Source organism: Salvelinus namaycush, chromosome 39 (genome assembly GCF_016432855.1).
Source record: "Salvelinus namaycush isolate Seneca chromosome 39, SaNama_1.0, whole genome shotgun sequence".
Lineage (NCBI taxonomy): Eukaryota > Metazoa > Chordata > Actinopteri > Salmoniformes > Salmonidae > Salvelinus > Salvelinus namaycush.
This window is the reverse complement of record NC_052345.1, coordinates 7,131,435-7,146,583: the sequence shown is the minus strand read 5'-3', so window position 1 is coordinate 7,146,583 and position 15,149 is coordinate 7,131,435. Positions and strand designations below refer to the sequence as shown.

The following is a 15,149-nucleotide window of genomic DNA, read 5'->3' as shown; positions in this document are numbered from 1 at the left end:
CTGGTAATGGTGTTAGAATAGTTTACTGGGAATGGTGTTAGAATAGATTACTGGTAATGGTGAGGCCTCATATGACCTATTGGGACCCAGAGTGAGAGGTTAGGGGAGGTTTAGACAGGAGAGTTAGAATAGATTACTGGTAATGGTGAGGCCTCATATGACCTATTGGGACCCAGAGTGAGAGGTTAGGGGAGGTTTAGAAGGGAGAGTTAGAATAGATTACTGGTAATGGTGAGGCCTCATATGACCTATTGGGACCCAGAGTGAGAGGTTAGGGGAGGTTTAGACAGGAGAGTTAGAATAGATTACTGGTAATGGTGAGGCCTCATATGACCTATTGGGACCCAGAGTGAGAGGTTAGGGGAGGTCTGTTTTTAATATTTTTTATTTCACCTTTATTTAACCAGGTAAGCTAGTTGAGAACAAGTTCTCATTTACAACTACGACCTGGCCAAGATAAAGCAAAGCAGTGCGACAGAAACAACAACACAGAGTTACACATGAAATAAACAAACGTACAGTCAATAACACAATAGGAATAAAAAGAGAGTCTATATACAGTGTGTGCAAATGGCGTGAGGAGGTAAGGCAATAAATAGGCCATAGTAGCAAAGTAATTACAATTTAGCAGATTAACACTGGAGTGATAGATGAGCAGATGATGATGAGCAGATGATGGTGTGTAAGTAGTGATACAGGTGTGCAAAAGAGAAGTAAAGTAAATAAAAACAGTATGGGGATGAGGTAGGTAGATTGAGTGGGCAATTTACAGATGGACTATGTAGAGCTGCAGCGATCGGTTAGCTGCTCAGATAGCTGATGTTTAAAGTTAGTGAGGGAAATGTAAGTCTCCAGCTTCAGCGATTTTTGCAATTCGTTCCAGTCACTGGCAGCAGAGAACTGGAAGGAAAGGCGGCCAAATGAGGTGTTGGCTTTGGGGATGACCAGTGAGATATACCTGCTGGAACACGTGCTACGAGCTGAGATAAGGCGGAGCTTTACCTAGCATAGACTAGACTATAGACTATAAATCTATGCTAGGTAAAGCTCCGCCTTATCGCAGCTCACTGGTCACGATAACAACACCCACCCGTAGCACGTGTTCCAGCAGGTATATCTCACTGGTCATCCCCAAAGCCAACACCTCATTAGGCCGCCTTTCCGTCCAGTTCTCTGCTGCCAGTGACTGGAACGAATTGCAAAAATTCGTTCTGGAGCCAGCGGGTCTGGCGACGAATATGTAGCGAGGGCCAGCCGACTAGAGCATACAGGTCACAGTGGTGGGTGGTATAAGACGCTTTGGTAACAAAACGGATGGTACTGTGATAGACTGCATCCAGTTTGCTGAGTAGAGTATTGGAAGCTGTTTTGTAGATGACATCGCCGAAGTCGAGGATCGGTAGGATAGTCAGTTTTACTAAGGTAAGTTTGGCGGCGTGAGTGAAGGAGGCTTTGTTGCGAAATAGAAAGCCGATTCTAGATTTGATTTTGGATTGGAGATGTTTAATATGAGTCTGGAAGGAGAGTTTACAGTCTAGCCAGACACCTAGGAATTTGTAGTTGTCTCCTGTCCACGTTGTCCACGTTTAGACAGGAGAGTTAGAATAGATGACTGGGAATGGTGTTAGAATATATTACTGGTAATGGTGTTAGAATATATTACTGGTAATGGTGAGGTCTCATATGACCTATTGGGACCCAGAGTGAGAGGTTAGGGGAGGCTTAGAAGGGAGAGTTAGAATAGATTACTGGTTATGGTGGGGCCTTGATAGATGATTGACCCAACAACCTGAAGGGAACTGAGGTATTGATGCTGGGGTTGTTTTCATGTTGCGCTTGCACTCACACACAGCATGCAGGGACAAACGCACACACGCCCACACGCACACACGCACATGCACACAGAATCACGGTTCATACAACTCCCCCACATGACTCTATAGGCTTCATGTTCCATCTCACCCACACACATCTCTCTCGCCATCTCTCTCTGTGCTTCCTCCATCTTTCTTTCTCTTTCCAGCCTCCTCCATTTCATATTTACATATCCGGTGCAGTAATGTGCACCAAATCTCTCATCTATCCTCCATCAGTCCCCCATCCCTCCATCTCTCTTTCTCCATCCCTCCCTCCATCTCTCCAGTCAGTTCCATCCCCCCATCCCTCTGTTCCAGGTTTAGCCTGTACACAACCTCAACTACCTACCCCCATGACCAGAGCATTTTGGCTTCATCCTTCTATTCTATCCCTTCCTTTTTTTCAGAGGCTCAGAAAATAAACATGCCTACCTCCCTCTGTAGCTGTCCTTATATATATAGAAATGTATAAGCATGGGGTTTCCATGCCAACCGTATCAGCCGCATTCAGCCTTCAGTTCTGTGTTCACTTTAGTGTGTGTGTGTGTGTGTGTGTGTGTGTGTGTGTGTGTGTGTGTGTGTGTGTGTGTGTGTGTGTGTGTGTGTGTGTGTGTGTGTGTGTGTGTGGGTAAAACGGAGAGAGAGAGAGCATCAGGGAGAGGGAAGGAAAAAAGGAAAAGGGAAGCAAGTGAGTAGTAATTACTAAGAAAAGACAGGGAGAAAACATTCCTATATGTCTTCAGTTTTCATCTCTTCACATCTCTCTCTTTCTCTCTATCTCTCTCTACCTGTCCTTCCTTCTCTCTAATAGGCCTTTAACATGTGTTTTTCCCCTCCTGACTTGTATTGTTGTCCTGAGCATGTGTCTCATCGTCCCTGTCAGTTCCTGTCAGTCTCAGTGTTGGTGCCCTCTGTCTATCTGTCAGTTTTTAAATAGGGTAATTATATGTTGAGTAGAATCCTCTCCCTCCCTCACACCCACACACATATTCTCGATAATTTCATAACCCTATTTCTCGGTGTGTTACACATTCTCTCTCTCTCTCTCTCTCTCTCTCTCTCTCTCTCTCTCTCTCTCTCTCTCTCTCTCTCTCTCTCTCTCTCTCTCTCTCTCTCTCTCTCTCTCTCTCTCTCTCTCTCTCTCTCTCTCTCTCTCTCTCTCTCTCTCTCTCTCTCTCTCTCTCTCTCTCTCTCTCTCTCTCTCTCTCTCTCTCTCTCTCTCAATTCAATTCAATTGACTTTATTGACATGGCAAGTTCATTATTACTTACATTGTCAAAGTATACATATCGAAAAATCAAAATCAAATATATATGTATATATATACAAAATATATATATATTTATATATAAATAAATGGTGGGACCAACAGCAATAATAGTAGTAGTGTACATGGGATTACCATTAACAACAACTACAACAACAATATTAATCAGAACAACAATACATTAAATCAATGGTAATAGACCAGTGTCAATATGATTTGAGAAGACATATGACCTGGTATGAAAGACAAAACAAAACTAAGCTAAATGGGAAATATTATCAACATTACTTTGCATTTTTCACTGGCTGTCCCTCAGGTTGTGGCAGGAGGACACATATTTGGCTGCCAAAACTGCACATTTTGGCTTTTCACCCAATACATATTTGATTTTTTCTTCATCTTCTATAGTTTCAAATTCTTTGTATTGAGTTATAATTTTGGGAAAGAAATATGCTCTTAGGTCTGAGTATTTGTCACAGTGTAGTAGGAAATGCACCTCTGTCTCTACCTCTCCCCTGGAGCAGAGTGAGCACAGCCTGTCCTCTCTGGGCAGCCAGGTTTGTCTCTCTCTCTGTCTCTGTCTCTGTCTCTGTCTCTGACTCTCTCTCTGACTCTCTATTCCTCCCGGCTTCTATCTATTTGTCACAGTGTAGTAGGAAATGCACCTCTGTCTCTACCTCTCCCCTGGAGCAGAGTGAGCACAGCCTGTCCTCTCTGGGCAGCCAGGTTTGTCTCTGTCTCTGTCTCTGTCTCTGTCTCTCTGTCTCTCTGTCTCTCTCTCTCTCTCTCTCTCTCTCTCTCTCTCTCTCTCTCTCTCTCTCTCTCTCTCTCTCTCTCTGACTCTCTCTGACTCTCTCTGACTCTCTCTCTGACTCTCTCTCTGACTCTCTCTCTGACTCTCTATTCCTCCCGGCTTCTATCTTTTCTGTGGTTCTTTTTGAAGTGTGCCTATTGCTGTGGTCTTGCCTTTCTCTATTTTTCAGAGAACCATTTTCAGTGAATTACCTTTTTTTCTCTCTCTCTCTCGGTCTTTCTCAGTTTCCTCTAAGAGGCTTGTTTCTCAGATTAATGTCTGTTTGCAAACCCCAAGTTGACCTTTGCTAACAGCCTCAGACCTTTGTAAAAGACCATCTCACAGTCAGTGGTTGTTTGAATTCAATCCTGTTTGATTTGAGTTGTTTTCATGTGATCCATTAAACCGAGTTCAGGTGGTTCACAGAGACACCGATGTATTTTAGTCTCCCTCTGATTTTGACCACAGTACTAAACAGGTACATAGAAGACAGTGATATCTTCTAAGGATGTTTGAAGTCTTCAAAACTGTCTCCAACTTTCTAATTTCCTCTCTTTTAACTAAAAGGAGGCTTTTTGCTGTTGTCCTGACTTGACTTTAACATTAATCTGAAGACTGTTGTTTATCTATTTAACTAACTATTTTTAATTGTTACCCGACTAAATTCATCATGTAACAATTAACTCATTAGGATCTGGGACACCACGAGAGCGGTTCTTTAAAGAGTTACCATCTCCCAATATTAAACTCTAAAAGGTATTTTTACCAATCACATCTACAGTGGGGCAAAAAAGTATTTAGTCAGCCACCAATTGTGCAAGTTCTCCCACTTAAAAAGATGAGAGAGGCCTGTAATTTATCATCATAGGTACACTTCAACTATGACAGACAAAATGAGAAAAAAAATCAAGAAAGTCACATTCTAGGATTTTTTATGAATTTATTTGCAAATTATGGTGGAAAATAAGTATTTGGTCAATAACAAAAGTTTATCTCAATACTTTGTTATATACCCTTTGTTGGCAATGACAGAGGTCAAACGTTTTCTGTAAGTCTTCACAAGGTTTTCACACACTGTTGCTGGTATTTTGGCCCATTCCTCCATGCAGATCTCCTCTAGAGCAGTGATGTTTTGGGGCTGTTGCTGGGCAACACGGACTTTCAACTCCCTCCAAAGATTTTCTATGGGGTTGAGATCTGGAGACTGGCTAGGTCACTCCAGGACCTTGAAATGCTTCTTACGAAGCCACTCCTTCGTTGCCCGGGCGGTGTGTTTGGGATCATTGTCATACTGAAAGACCCAGCCACGTTTCATCTTCAATGCCCTTGCTGATGGAAGGAGGTTTTCACTCAAAATCTCACGATACATGGCCCCATTCATTCTTTCCTTTACACGGATCAGTCGTCCTGGTCCCTTTGCAGAAAAACAGCCCCAAAGCATGATGTTTCCACCCCCATGCTTCACAGTAGGTATGGTGTTCTTTGGATGCAACTCAGCATTCTTTGTCCTCCAAACACGACGAGTTGAGTTTTTACCAAAAAGTTCTATTTTGGTTTCATCTGACCATATGACCTTCTCCCAATCTTCTTCTGGATCATCCAAATGCTCTCTAGCAAACTTCAGACGGGCCTGGACATGTACTGGCTTAAGCAGGGGGACACGTCTGGCACTGCAGGATTTGAGTCCCTGGCGGCGTAGTGTGTTACTGATGGTAGGCTTTGTTACTTTGGTCCCAGCTCTCTGCAGGTCATTCACTAGGTCCCCCCGTGTGGTTCTGGGATTTTTGCTCACCGTTCTTGTGATCATTTTGACCCCACGGGGTGAGATCTTGCGTGGAGCCCCAGATCGAGGGAGATTATCAATGGTCTTGTATGTCTTCCATTTCCTAATAATTGCTCCCACAGTTGATTTCTTCAAACCAAGCTGCTTACCTATTGCAGATTCAGTCTTCCCAGCCTGGTGCAGGTCTACAATTTTGTTTCTAGTGTCCTTTGACAGCTCTTTGGTCTTGGCCATAGTGGAGTTTGGAGTGTGACTGTTTGAGGTTGTGGACAGGTGTCTTTTATACTGATAATAAGTTCAAACAGGTGCCATTAATACAGGTAACGAGTGGAGGACAGAGGAGCCTCTTAAAGAAGAAGTTACAGGTCTGTGGGAGCCAGAAATCTTGCTTGTTTGTAGGTGACCAAATACTTATTTTCCACCATAATTTGCAAATAAATTCATTAAAAATCCTACAATGTGATTTTCTGGATTTTTTTTCTCATTTTATCTGTCATAGTTGAAGTGTACCTATGATGAAAATTACAGGCCTCTCTCATCTTTTTAAGTGGGAGAACTGGCACAATTGGTGGCTGACTAAATACTTTTTTGCCCCACTGTATAAACAGTCAACTTATTAATCATAACCTCGTATCATATCACCATTCTGAACAGTCGTAACCTCCTTGCATCTGCAAAAACCTGGGCCTGACTTATGATTCAATACTACACAAATTGGTTTAATTATTTATTTACTAGCTAATTAAATGGGAACACGGAATAAACATACACACTTTGCACCGGTTACTGACTGGAGACGTAATACGCTGAAAACAGATCCCCATGTCAGCAACATTGATGCTTGTTAAAGAAGAGATGGAGGGGGAGAGAGAGAGGGACAGTGTCACATTCTGATCTGTTTCACGTGTCTTTGTGCTTGTCTCCACCCCCCACCAGGTGTCTCCTATTTCCCCCCATTATCCCCTGTGTATTTATAGCTGCCTTTTCTGTTTGTCTGTTGCCAGTTTGTCTTGTCCCGCCAAGTCCTACCAGTGTGTTCCCGTGTTTCCTGTGCTCTAGTTTTGTTTTTCCTAGTCTTCCCAGTTCTGACCTTTCTGCCTGTCTTGACCCTGATCCTGCCTGCCGTCCTGTACCTGCCTGTTTCGGATTTGGATTCCGACTCTTTGCCTGCCTTGACTTCTGTTTTGCATGCCGCATGTACTATAATAAACTCTGAGACTCGTACTATCTGCCTCCTGTGTCTGCATCTGGGTCTTAGCCTGAGCCGTGATAGTACGAACTGGCCATGACTGACCCAGCAGGCTCGGACCAGCTCCGCAACGCTGTCTACTTCCAAGGAGCCACCATTGGAAGACACGAGGAGTTACTGCAATGCCTTATGGAGGGACTCCATACCCTAGCAGAACGCCATGACCATGTGTTCGATACATTGCTGCAGCACTGCGGATTCCCAACTAGGCAGCAAGTCACTACAGTAATTCCCCAGACTCTCAGCAACCCCGCCACCAGTGGCATTTCTTCCCAGCCTACCCCGGTGTCCCGAGAACCTCGCTTACCTCCTCCAGAGGCGCTACGCTGGAGAATCTGGAACCTGCCGTGCGTTTCTCTCCCAGTGCTCCCTCATCTTCAAACCGCAGCCTTCTTCGTTCCCCTCGGACCGCTCAAAGATAACATATTTGATAACGCTGATGTCCGGGAGGGCACACGCCTGGGCTACGGCGGTGTGGGAGCAACAGTCCACCGCTTGCCTCAGCCTGGAGGAGTTTGTGGCGGAGGTAGATAAATTGTTCATTTCTCCGATGTCGGAGAGAGAGGCTGCTCGTAAGCTGCTCCAACTACGGCAAGACTCCCGTAGTGTGACAGACTACGCAGTGGATTTTCGCACTTTGGCGGCTGAGAGTGCCTCGAACCCGGAAGCCCTACTTGACACGTTGCTTCACGGATTATCAGTGATTAATGACAAGCTTGCAGCCCGGGAGCTGCCCATGGACCTAGACTCCCTCATCGCCTTGACCAGAGCCCAAGCTACTGGGAAAGGCTAGATTGTCTCCGGATGAAAGTTTATGCAGGTTAAGCACCAGGAGCTGTATGTATTTCGAGACTACAAGACATTATATTTCCACCTGTCCATTAAAAAGACCCGGCTCATCAGTAAGTACGAGTTCTCTGGTGAGCCGTACAGGGATTTTCCAATCTCCCATTACTCGTACCCATCTCCATGCCACCCTGCTGTGGGGTGACCAGGCCAAATCTCTCCAGGTGCTCATTGACACTGTGGCCGACGATAGCTTTATCGATGCTCCCTTGGTGTCGGAGCTGGGAATCTCCACTCAACTCCTCTCAACTCCCATGGACGTCAGAGCGCTGGATGGGCGCTCTATTGGCAGAGACACCCACAATACGGTTCCTATCAACCTACGAGTATCAGGAAATGTATGCAGTTAGTGCTCATAGAATCTATCGATGTGGTTTTGGGGTATTCATGGCTCCAGAAGCACAATCCCTTGATCGACTGTGCTCCTGGATCTATCGTGGGTTGGAGCCGGTTCTGCCATGCACAGTGTCTTAAGTTGGCAAAGTCTGCCCCGGGACGTCTTCCTGCAGGCTTGGGAGAAGCCTCGGATCTCTCTGCCATTCCTGCGGAGTACCCGGAGTACCTGGTCCGGGAGGTTATCAACAAGGACCGCGCTACGTCTCTCCCCCCACATCGACCCTATGACCGCGCCATTGACCTTCTCCCGGGCACTACACCACCTCGGGGATGGCTTTACTCCCTGTCGAGTCCGGAGACCAAGGCTATGGAGGAGTACATTGAGGACTCTCTCACTGCAGGAGGTATTTGTCCATCTGCCTCACCCGCCACCCATGTACGACGACCGGAGCATAAATGACATCGCGGTTAAAAACCGTTACCCTCTACCACTCATCTCCTCAACTTTCGAACCTCTTCAGGGAGTGACCATCTTCTCTAAGTTGGACCTTCAGAACGCCTACCATATGGTTTGTATACAGGAAGGAAATGAGTGGAAGACTGGCTTTAACATGACTAGCGGGCAACTATGAGTACTTGGTTATGCCATTCGGACAGACCAACGCTCACCCTGTGTTCCAGGCCCTGGTCAACGATGTGCTCCGGAACATGAGGAACCGGTTCGTGTTTGTCTACGACATCCTTGTCCTTTCCCGTTCAGCTCAAGAGCACGTCCTCTACATCCGACAGGTCCTTCAGCGTCTCCTGGAGAACCAGCTTTTCGTTAGAGCGGAGAAGTGTGAATTCCATCGCTCCACCATTTCCTTCCTAGGATACGTCATCGCTGCAGGACATATGCAGATCGATGCAGACAAGGTAAGAGCAGTGGTGGATTGGCCTCAACCCACATCCAGAGTGCAGCTGCCGCCCGGGGTCCAAGAATGTGAAGCCTGATGCACTCTCACATTTGTATAGCTCCGCTGCTACTCCGTCTGACCCCGAGTCCATACTCCCTACCTCCTGTCTATTGCCTGCAGTCATCTGGCGTATAGAGAGCCTGGTCCGTAAGGCGCAGCATTCCCAGGGGGTCCGGCTAACTGGATGTTTGTACCGGACTCTGCCTGTTCCCTGGTCCTGGAGTGGGCACATTCCTCGAGACTGACCTGCCATTCAGGCTCCCATTGGACCCTGGCTTTCATCCGACTACGCTTTTGGTGGCCTTCCATGGTTCCTGATGTCTCCGCATTTGTTGCCGCCTGCACTGTCTGTGCACAAAATAAGACTCTGTGGCAAGCTCCAGCTGGCCTTCTTCAACCACTCCCTGTTCCTCACTGCCCCTGGTCCCATATATCCCTGGACTTTGTTAGTGGTCTTCCTCCGTCAGATGGCAACACCACGATCCTGACAGGGATGGATAGGTTTTCTAAAGCCACCCATTTTATTCCCCTTCCCAAGTTGCCCTCAGCCAAGGAGACGGCTCAGCTCATGGTACAGCACGTCTTCCGGATCCATGGACTTCCTGTCGACATGGTCTCCGATCGTGGTTCTTGTCCCGGTTCTGGAATGCGTTCTGCACCCTCATTGGGTCGTCGGCCAGCCTGTCCTCTGGTTTTCACCCCAAATCTAATGGCCAGTCGGAGCGAGCCAATCAGGACCTTGAGACGGCTCTTCGTTGCCTCGTCCCTGCCAATCCCACCACCTGGAGCCAGCAACTCGTGTGGGTGGAATACACCTGTAACACCCTTCCCTGCTCGGCCACTGAGATATTAGCCCCCGCTCTTCCCTGAGCAAGAGGAAGAAGTCAGCATACCCTATGCCCAGATGTTCATTGGCCTCTGTCGCCGTACCTGGGCCTCTCTTCTGAAGACCACATCCAAGTATCGGCGACAGGCGGATCGCCACCGGACCCCTGATCCCCGCTATCGGCTCGGTCAGAGGGTATGGCTTTCCACTCGGGACCTGCTCCTCCGGGTGGAGTCCCGTAAACTTTCCCCCCTTTTCATCGGCCCTTTCACCATCTCAAAATCCTTAGCCCCTCTGCTGTTCGTCTTTTGTTGCCCCGCACCCTCCGTCTACCTCCCACTTTTCATGTGTCTCGGATGAAACTTCTGTCTCATAGCCCTTTGTCTCCTGTTTCATTCTTAACCCATCATTAACACAGCTTGCTCAAAAGGGGCGGTTCCGGCAGGCTGGCTCTATGTTAGAAATATTGTTCCAGTATTCGCTTGGGAACGTGTTAGAGTTTCAGCGGGAAAAAGTATTTTGAAACAGAACATTCATTTGGTGAATCTTGAGAGCGCAGACCTTGTTAACACCAGGGTGAGAAGGGGTCTGATTGAAGTTATTCATTGCAAACCTGATCTGACCTATTTAGATTTTCGTTGACGGTCATGACACTGTCCAACTAACTCACACAACCCAGACAGAAAAGCCACTGCCTCGGTGCCTCCATTTTGAAGCTGAAGTAAAGGAAGTAGATGAGAACTGATGCAGACTCTCCAAAAGCAAGTCAAAACATCCTCAAAGAAAGACAAATCACCCCGTAACACTCAGAGACTTCTACAAGACTTCCCATTATGTTCAGTGGCCTAATCTCATCAATAATTTCTAAGCCTGGATAGATACATCACATTCACTAATGTATTTATATGGTTCATTGGTCTGTTATTACTGGGTATGTTAGAATACAAAAGTAGGCCGCAACCGGCCCAAAGTCAGGGCTTGCTAGATTTCATCACATCATCAAAATACATAATTACAGCTGGTATGATGCATTTAGCTTCATATGATGCAAAACGCAGCATCATATGATTCAAAATTGTAACGATGTGTACTAAGAGTCACAAAGCAAGTTCAGGGAGTGAGTGTTTTAATAAATAAACGGAACATAATACAAAACAAGAAACACGAACAACGCACAGACATGAAACAGAAAGAGAAACAATGACGCCTGGGGAAGGAACCAAAGGGAATGACATATAAGGTAATCAAGGAGGTGATGGAGTCCAGGTGAGTCTGATGACGCGCAGGTGCGCGTAACGATGGTGACAGGTGTGCACCATAACGAGTAGGCTGGTGACCTAGAGGCCGGAGAGGGAGCACACGTGACAGTACCCCCTCCCCGACTTGCAGCTCCTGCCGCAGGACACTGACCAAATTGACGATCCCGGGGATCAGGAGCGGACCGGGCAACTCTGCTGAGGTGCGGAAAACCTGTCAGTCTCAGCATGGCGACCTAGAGCGCCAGAGAGAGAGCATACGTGACGGTACCCCCTCCCCGGCGCGTTCTGCTCCAGCCGCAGGACGCCAACCAAAGGGACGATCCCGCGGATCCGGAGCGGACCGGTCGCTTCCGCTGAAGCGCACAAACCGGACTAACCGGCTGAGGCGTGAGAGTCTGATGAGACCTCCCTGGTTGCCTCGGTCGAGGAACAGGAACCTGTTCACCCACTGAGGCGTGAGAGTCTGATGAGACCTCCCTGGTTGCCTCGGTCGAGGAACAGGAACCTGTTCACCCGCTGAGGCATGAGAGCCTATCGATCCCGCTGAGGTATGGAAACCCGTTGAGCCAGTTGAGGCAGGGGAACCAGACAAACCGGCTGAGGCCTCCCAGGTAGCTCCGGTTCGGACACCCGGACCAGACATTACCTCCAACACAAAATAATTTAAATCACCCCCTGATGCTTCCCTTTGGTGAGGTGTCATTCTGTAACGATGTGCGCTGAGAGTTGGGAAGCAAGTTCAGGGAATGAGTGTTTTAATAAATAAACACAACATAATACAAAACAAGAAACACGAACAACACACAGACATGCCACAGAAACAGAAACATAACGCCTGGGGAAGGAACCAAAGGGAGTGACATATATAGGGCAGGTAATCATGGATGTGATGGAGTCCAGGTGAGTCTAATGATGCGCAGGTGCCGTAACGATGGTGACAGGTGTGCGCCATAATGAGCAGCCTGGTGACCTAGAGGCCGGAGAGGTAGCAAACGTGACAAAAATGCATCCTACCAGCTGTATTTATGTATTTTGAAAGTTATATATCTTGAAAACTTGACTGCTGACATGCAAAACATTTTGGGACTAAATCAACAATGGACAAATAAAACAAATGCCAAAATATAGTTTTTGGCTGGAGTTTTCCTTTAAGTCAAATCTGACAAAGCTCTTATTTGACTTGCCAAACGTCTCATTGTCTCAAACAGCGAGTCTTTTCAGGGTTGAGTAGCCTCGCTGTCACCCTATTCCCTATGTAGTCCACTACCTCAGACCAGGGCCCATAGTGGCACTATATAGGGAATAGTTTCATTTGAGAAGCAGCCATGGACGTGATGTCAGATTCATATGCTGTAGGAAGCCAATTAACAGCTGAATCAATCATTGAGAGACGGGCCGGAATGAGATGCTGTAGCGTTCACAGTCGGCCCTAGTGCCGCTCAGAATAGAGTGGCTAAAACGGTCATGTTTCCCTGCTCTGCGGGATTTTAACGGATCTACTGTACCTCTTGTCAATTGAATATTGAAAGTAACACTGGCTTGATCGGCTGTATAGCTTAACAACGCAGCTTGAGGAAGACTTATTGAGTTGAAACATGTTGCAGTTATGCATCCTGATGTATTGTGATGTGTAGGCTGAGATGCTCCTACTTACATGTGTTTATCACTTGTAAATCGTCTCTCTAAAGTTTTTGCAACGTACTGGCCACCTACTTGTCGTCTTTTCTGCGTCTGTATAGCTGCCAGTCAATACAAATATTATATTTCTTTCTATTTCTGTGGTCTTGCCCAGCTGTGCCTTAATGCGCTTCAGGAGGTTGGTCGTCCCTCATACAGGAACATAGTAGTAGTACAGTACAGTATGCATGTTGCTAGGTGATGAGTACCGTAATTGTTGGACTATTAAGCGCACCTGAATATAAGCCGTACCCACTGAATTTTTTACAAATATGTATTTTGTACATAAATAAACCGCACATGTCTATAAGCCGCAAGTGCCTACCGGTATATTGAAACAAATGAACTTTACACAGCCTTTAAACGAAACACGGCTTGTAACAAAAATAAATAGGCTTTTAAACGAAACACGGCTTGTAACAAAAATAAATAGGCTTTAACGAAACACGGCTTGTAACAAAAATAAAAAATAAATAGCAGTAAACAGTAGCCTACCAAGAAAGTCAAACTTCATTGCGGTGGCGATTGTTTTGGCTTTCAGTCGGATCTGCACAGTTCCAACGTCTTATCATCGACTCATTAAGGCCAAGCTCCCGTGCAGCAGCTCTATTTCCTTTTCCAACAGCCAGATCGATCGCCTTCAACTTGAAAGCTGCATCATATGCATTTCTCCGTGTCTTTGCCATGATGAGGGTGACAAAATGACTACCGTAATCAGAATGATGGCAAGTTTGAGCGCGCTCGATTTACGTCACATTATGTGACGGTGCTCAGTTTTTTGGCGGCATGAATCTTGTGAAAAAAAAAAAAAACATAAATTAGCCGCGTCATTGTATAAACCGCGAGGTTCATAGCGTGGGAAAAAAGTAGCGGCTTATAGTCCGGAAATTACGGTAACCTTGTTTACATATACAAAAGTCAACAAGGTGATGAGTAACCTTGTTTGAGATATACAAAAGTCAACTATCGCCCCTGGACCAGGAGCTAGCTTTCAGTCGAGTGGTTGGTGTGACTAAAAACCAGGGCTCAACACCAGCACTTGGATAGAGAATGCATGCATGTACCCAATGTATAGAGAACCATAACAACTAGTGTCAGGACCCTGAGCATTTAGTGAGCTTCACAGAGTTACTTCTACCTACTGTACTGCATTGTACTAGTAGTGGTGTCATCAAATCAAATCAAAGTTTACTTGTCATGTGCTCCAAATACAACAGGTGTAGACCTTAAAGTGAAATGCTTACTTACAAGCCCTTAACCAACAGTGCATTTTGTAATTATACTCTATACATGTGTATCCAACCAGCTGTAACTATTATATGAACGGCATCACACTACTCAATAGATAGGTGTCTGAGGTTGTGTGTACTACAGTGGAAATAGATGTACATTAAAGGTAGTGTTCCATACCTTGGCAGCCATAACCATGGAGGAGCCTCCGCGGATGCCCAGGATGGGGATGTGTGTCTGGGCAGAGATGAAGTCCAGGATCTGGGCGATGGCCTCCTGGTCCGTGTCGTCCCCAAACACCACCCCCTGCAGCCAGGTGTTGGTCATCAGGGTACAGATGCGGTTGATGATACTCTTGGGGTCCGTGTCGTTCATGGTCTCCAGTTGGACTTTGGTAGGGTGGGGGACATGGAGGAACTCCTCTTTCTCCACGTAGGTGGACGACACCTCGCTAGAGTTGCCCACCAGGATGACGGCGATGCTGAGAGAGGAGGCCACTTTGGGAGGTAAGGGGTGTGCAGGGGGCCGGGCGGGGGATACTGGGGGGTAGTAAGGGGGGTAGTGAGAGGGGATGAGATTTGTGCCCCTCTGGCCTCCTTTCTCGCCTCCTGCTCCTCCCGTCCCGGGTGCACCTCCTGGTGCTCCTCCGCCCTGGCCAGCTCCGCCCCTCCCAGGCGACCGCGCCGACTCGCAGATGGGCAGAAGGAATAGGGAGAGGAGGAGGAGAGAGAGGGAGAGAGGGAGGGAGAGGGAGGGAAGGGCCAGCCGAGGGTGCTGATGAGGGGAAGAGGTGTGTTCGGGAGGAGGAGGTGGGAAGGAGGAGGTGATGCGCCTGTCCTGGAGTGGGGAGGGGGAGAGGAGGCTGACAAGCATCGTGGAGGAGTGTAAATGCAGTACCTGGAGGGAGGGAGGTAGGGAGGGGGAGAGAGAGAGAGGATTAATATCATGTACAGTAAATTTGATAATACCAGCAGGTGATGGGACTGAAAAGAGGTACTGTATCATAATAATACCATGACTGCTACAACCGCACACAAAGAAAACAGGATCAAATGACGCACATAGAGTATT

At 46.9% G+C, this 15,149-nt stretch overlaps 1 protein-coding gene across 1 annotated transcript in view; it reads right to left on the bottom strand.

The window, feature by feature from the left end:
- grin2bb (glutamate receptor, ionotropic, N-methyl D-aspartate 2B, genome duplicate b) overlaps positions 1-15,149 on the bottom strand; it is a 129,273-nt gene that overhangs the window by 88,881 nt on the left and 25,243 nt on the right. Inside the window, 2 exon segments of the mRNA XM_038978590.1 lie at positions 14,259-14,674; positions 14,711-14,975. Coding sequence (XP_038834518.1) covers positions 14,259-14,674; positions 14,711-14,975 — 681 coding nt within the window.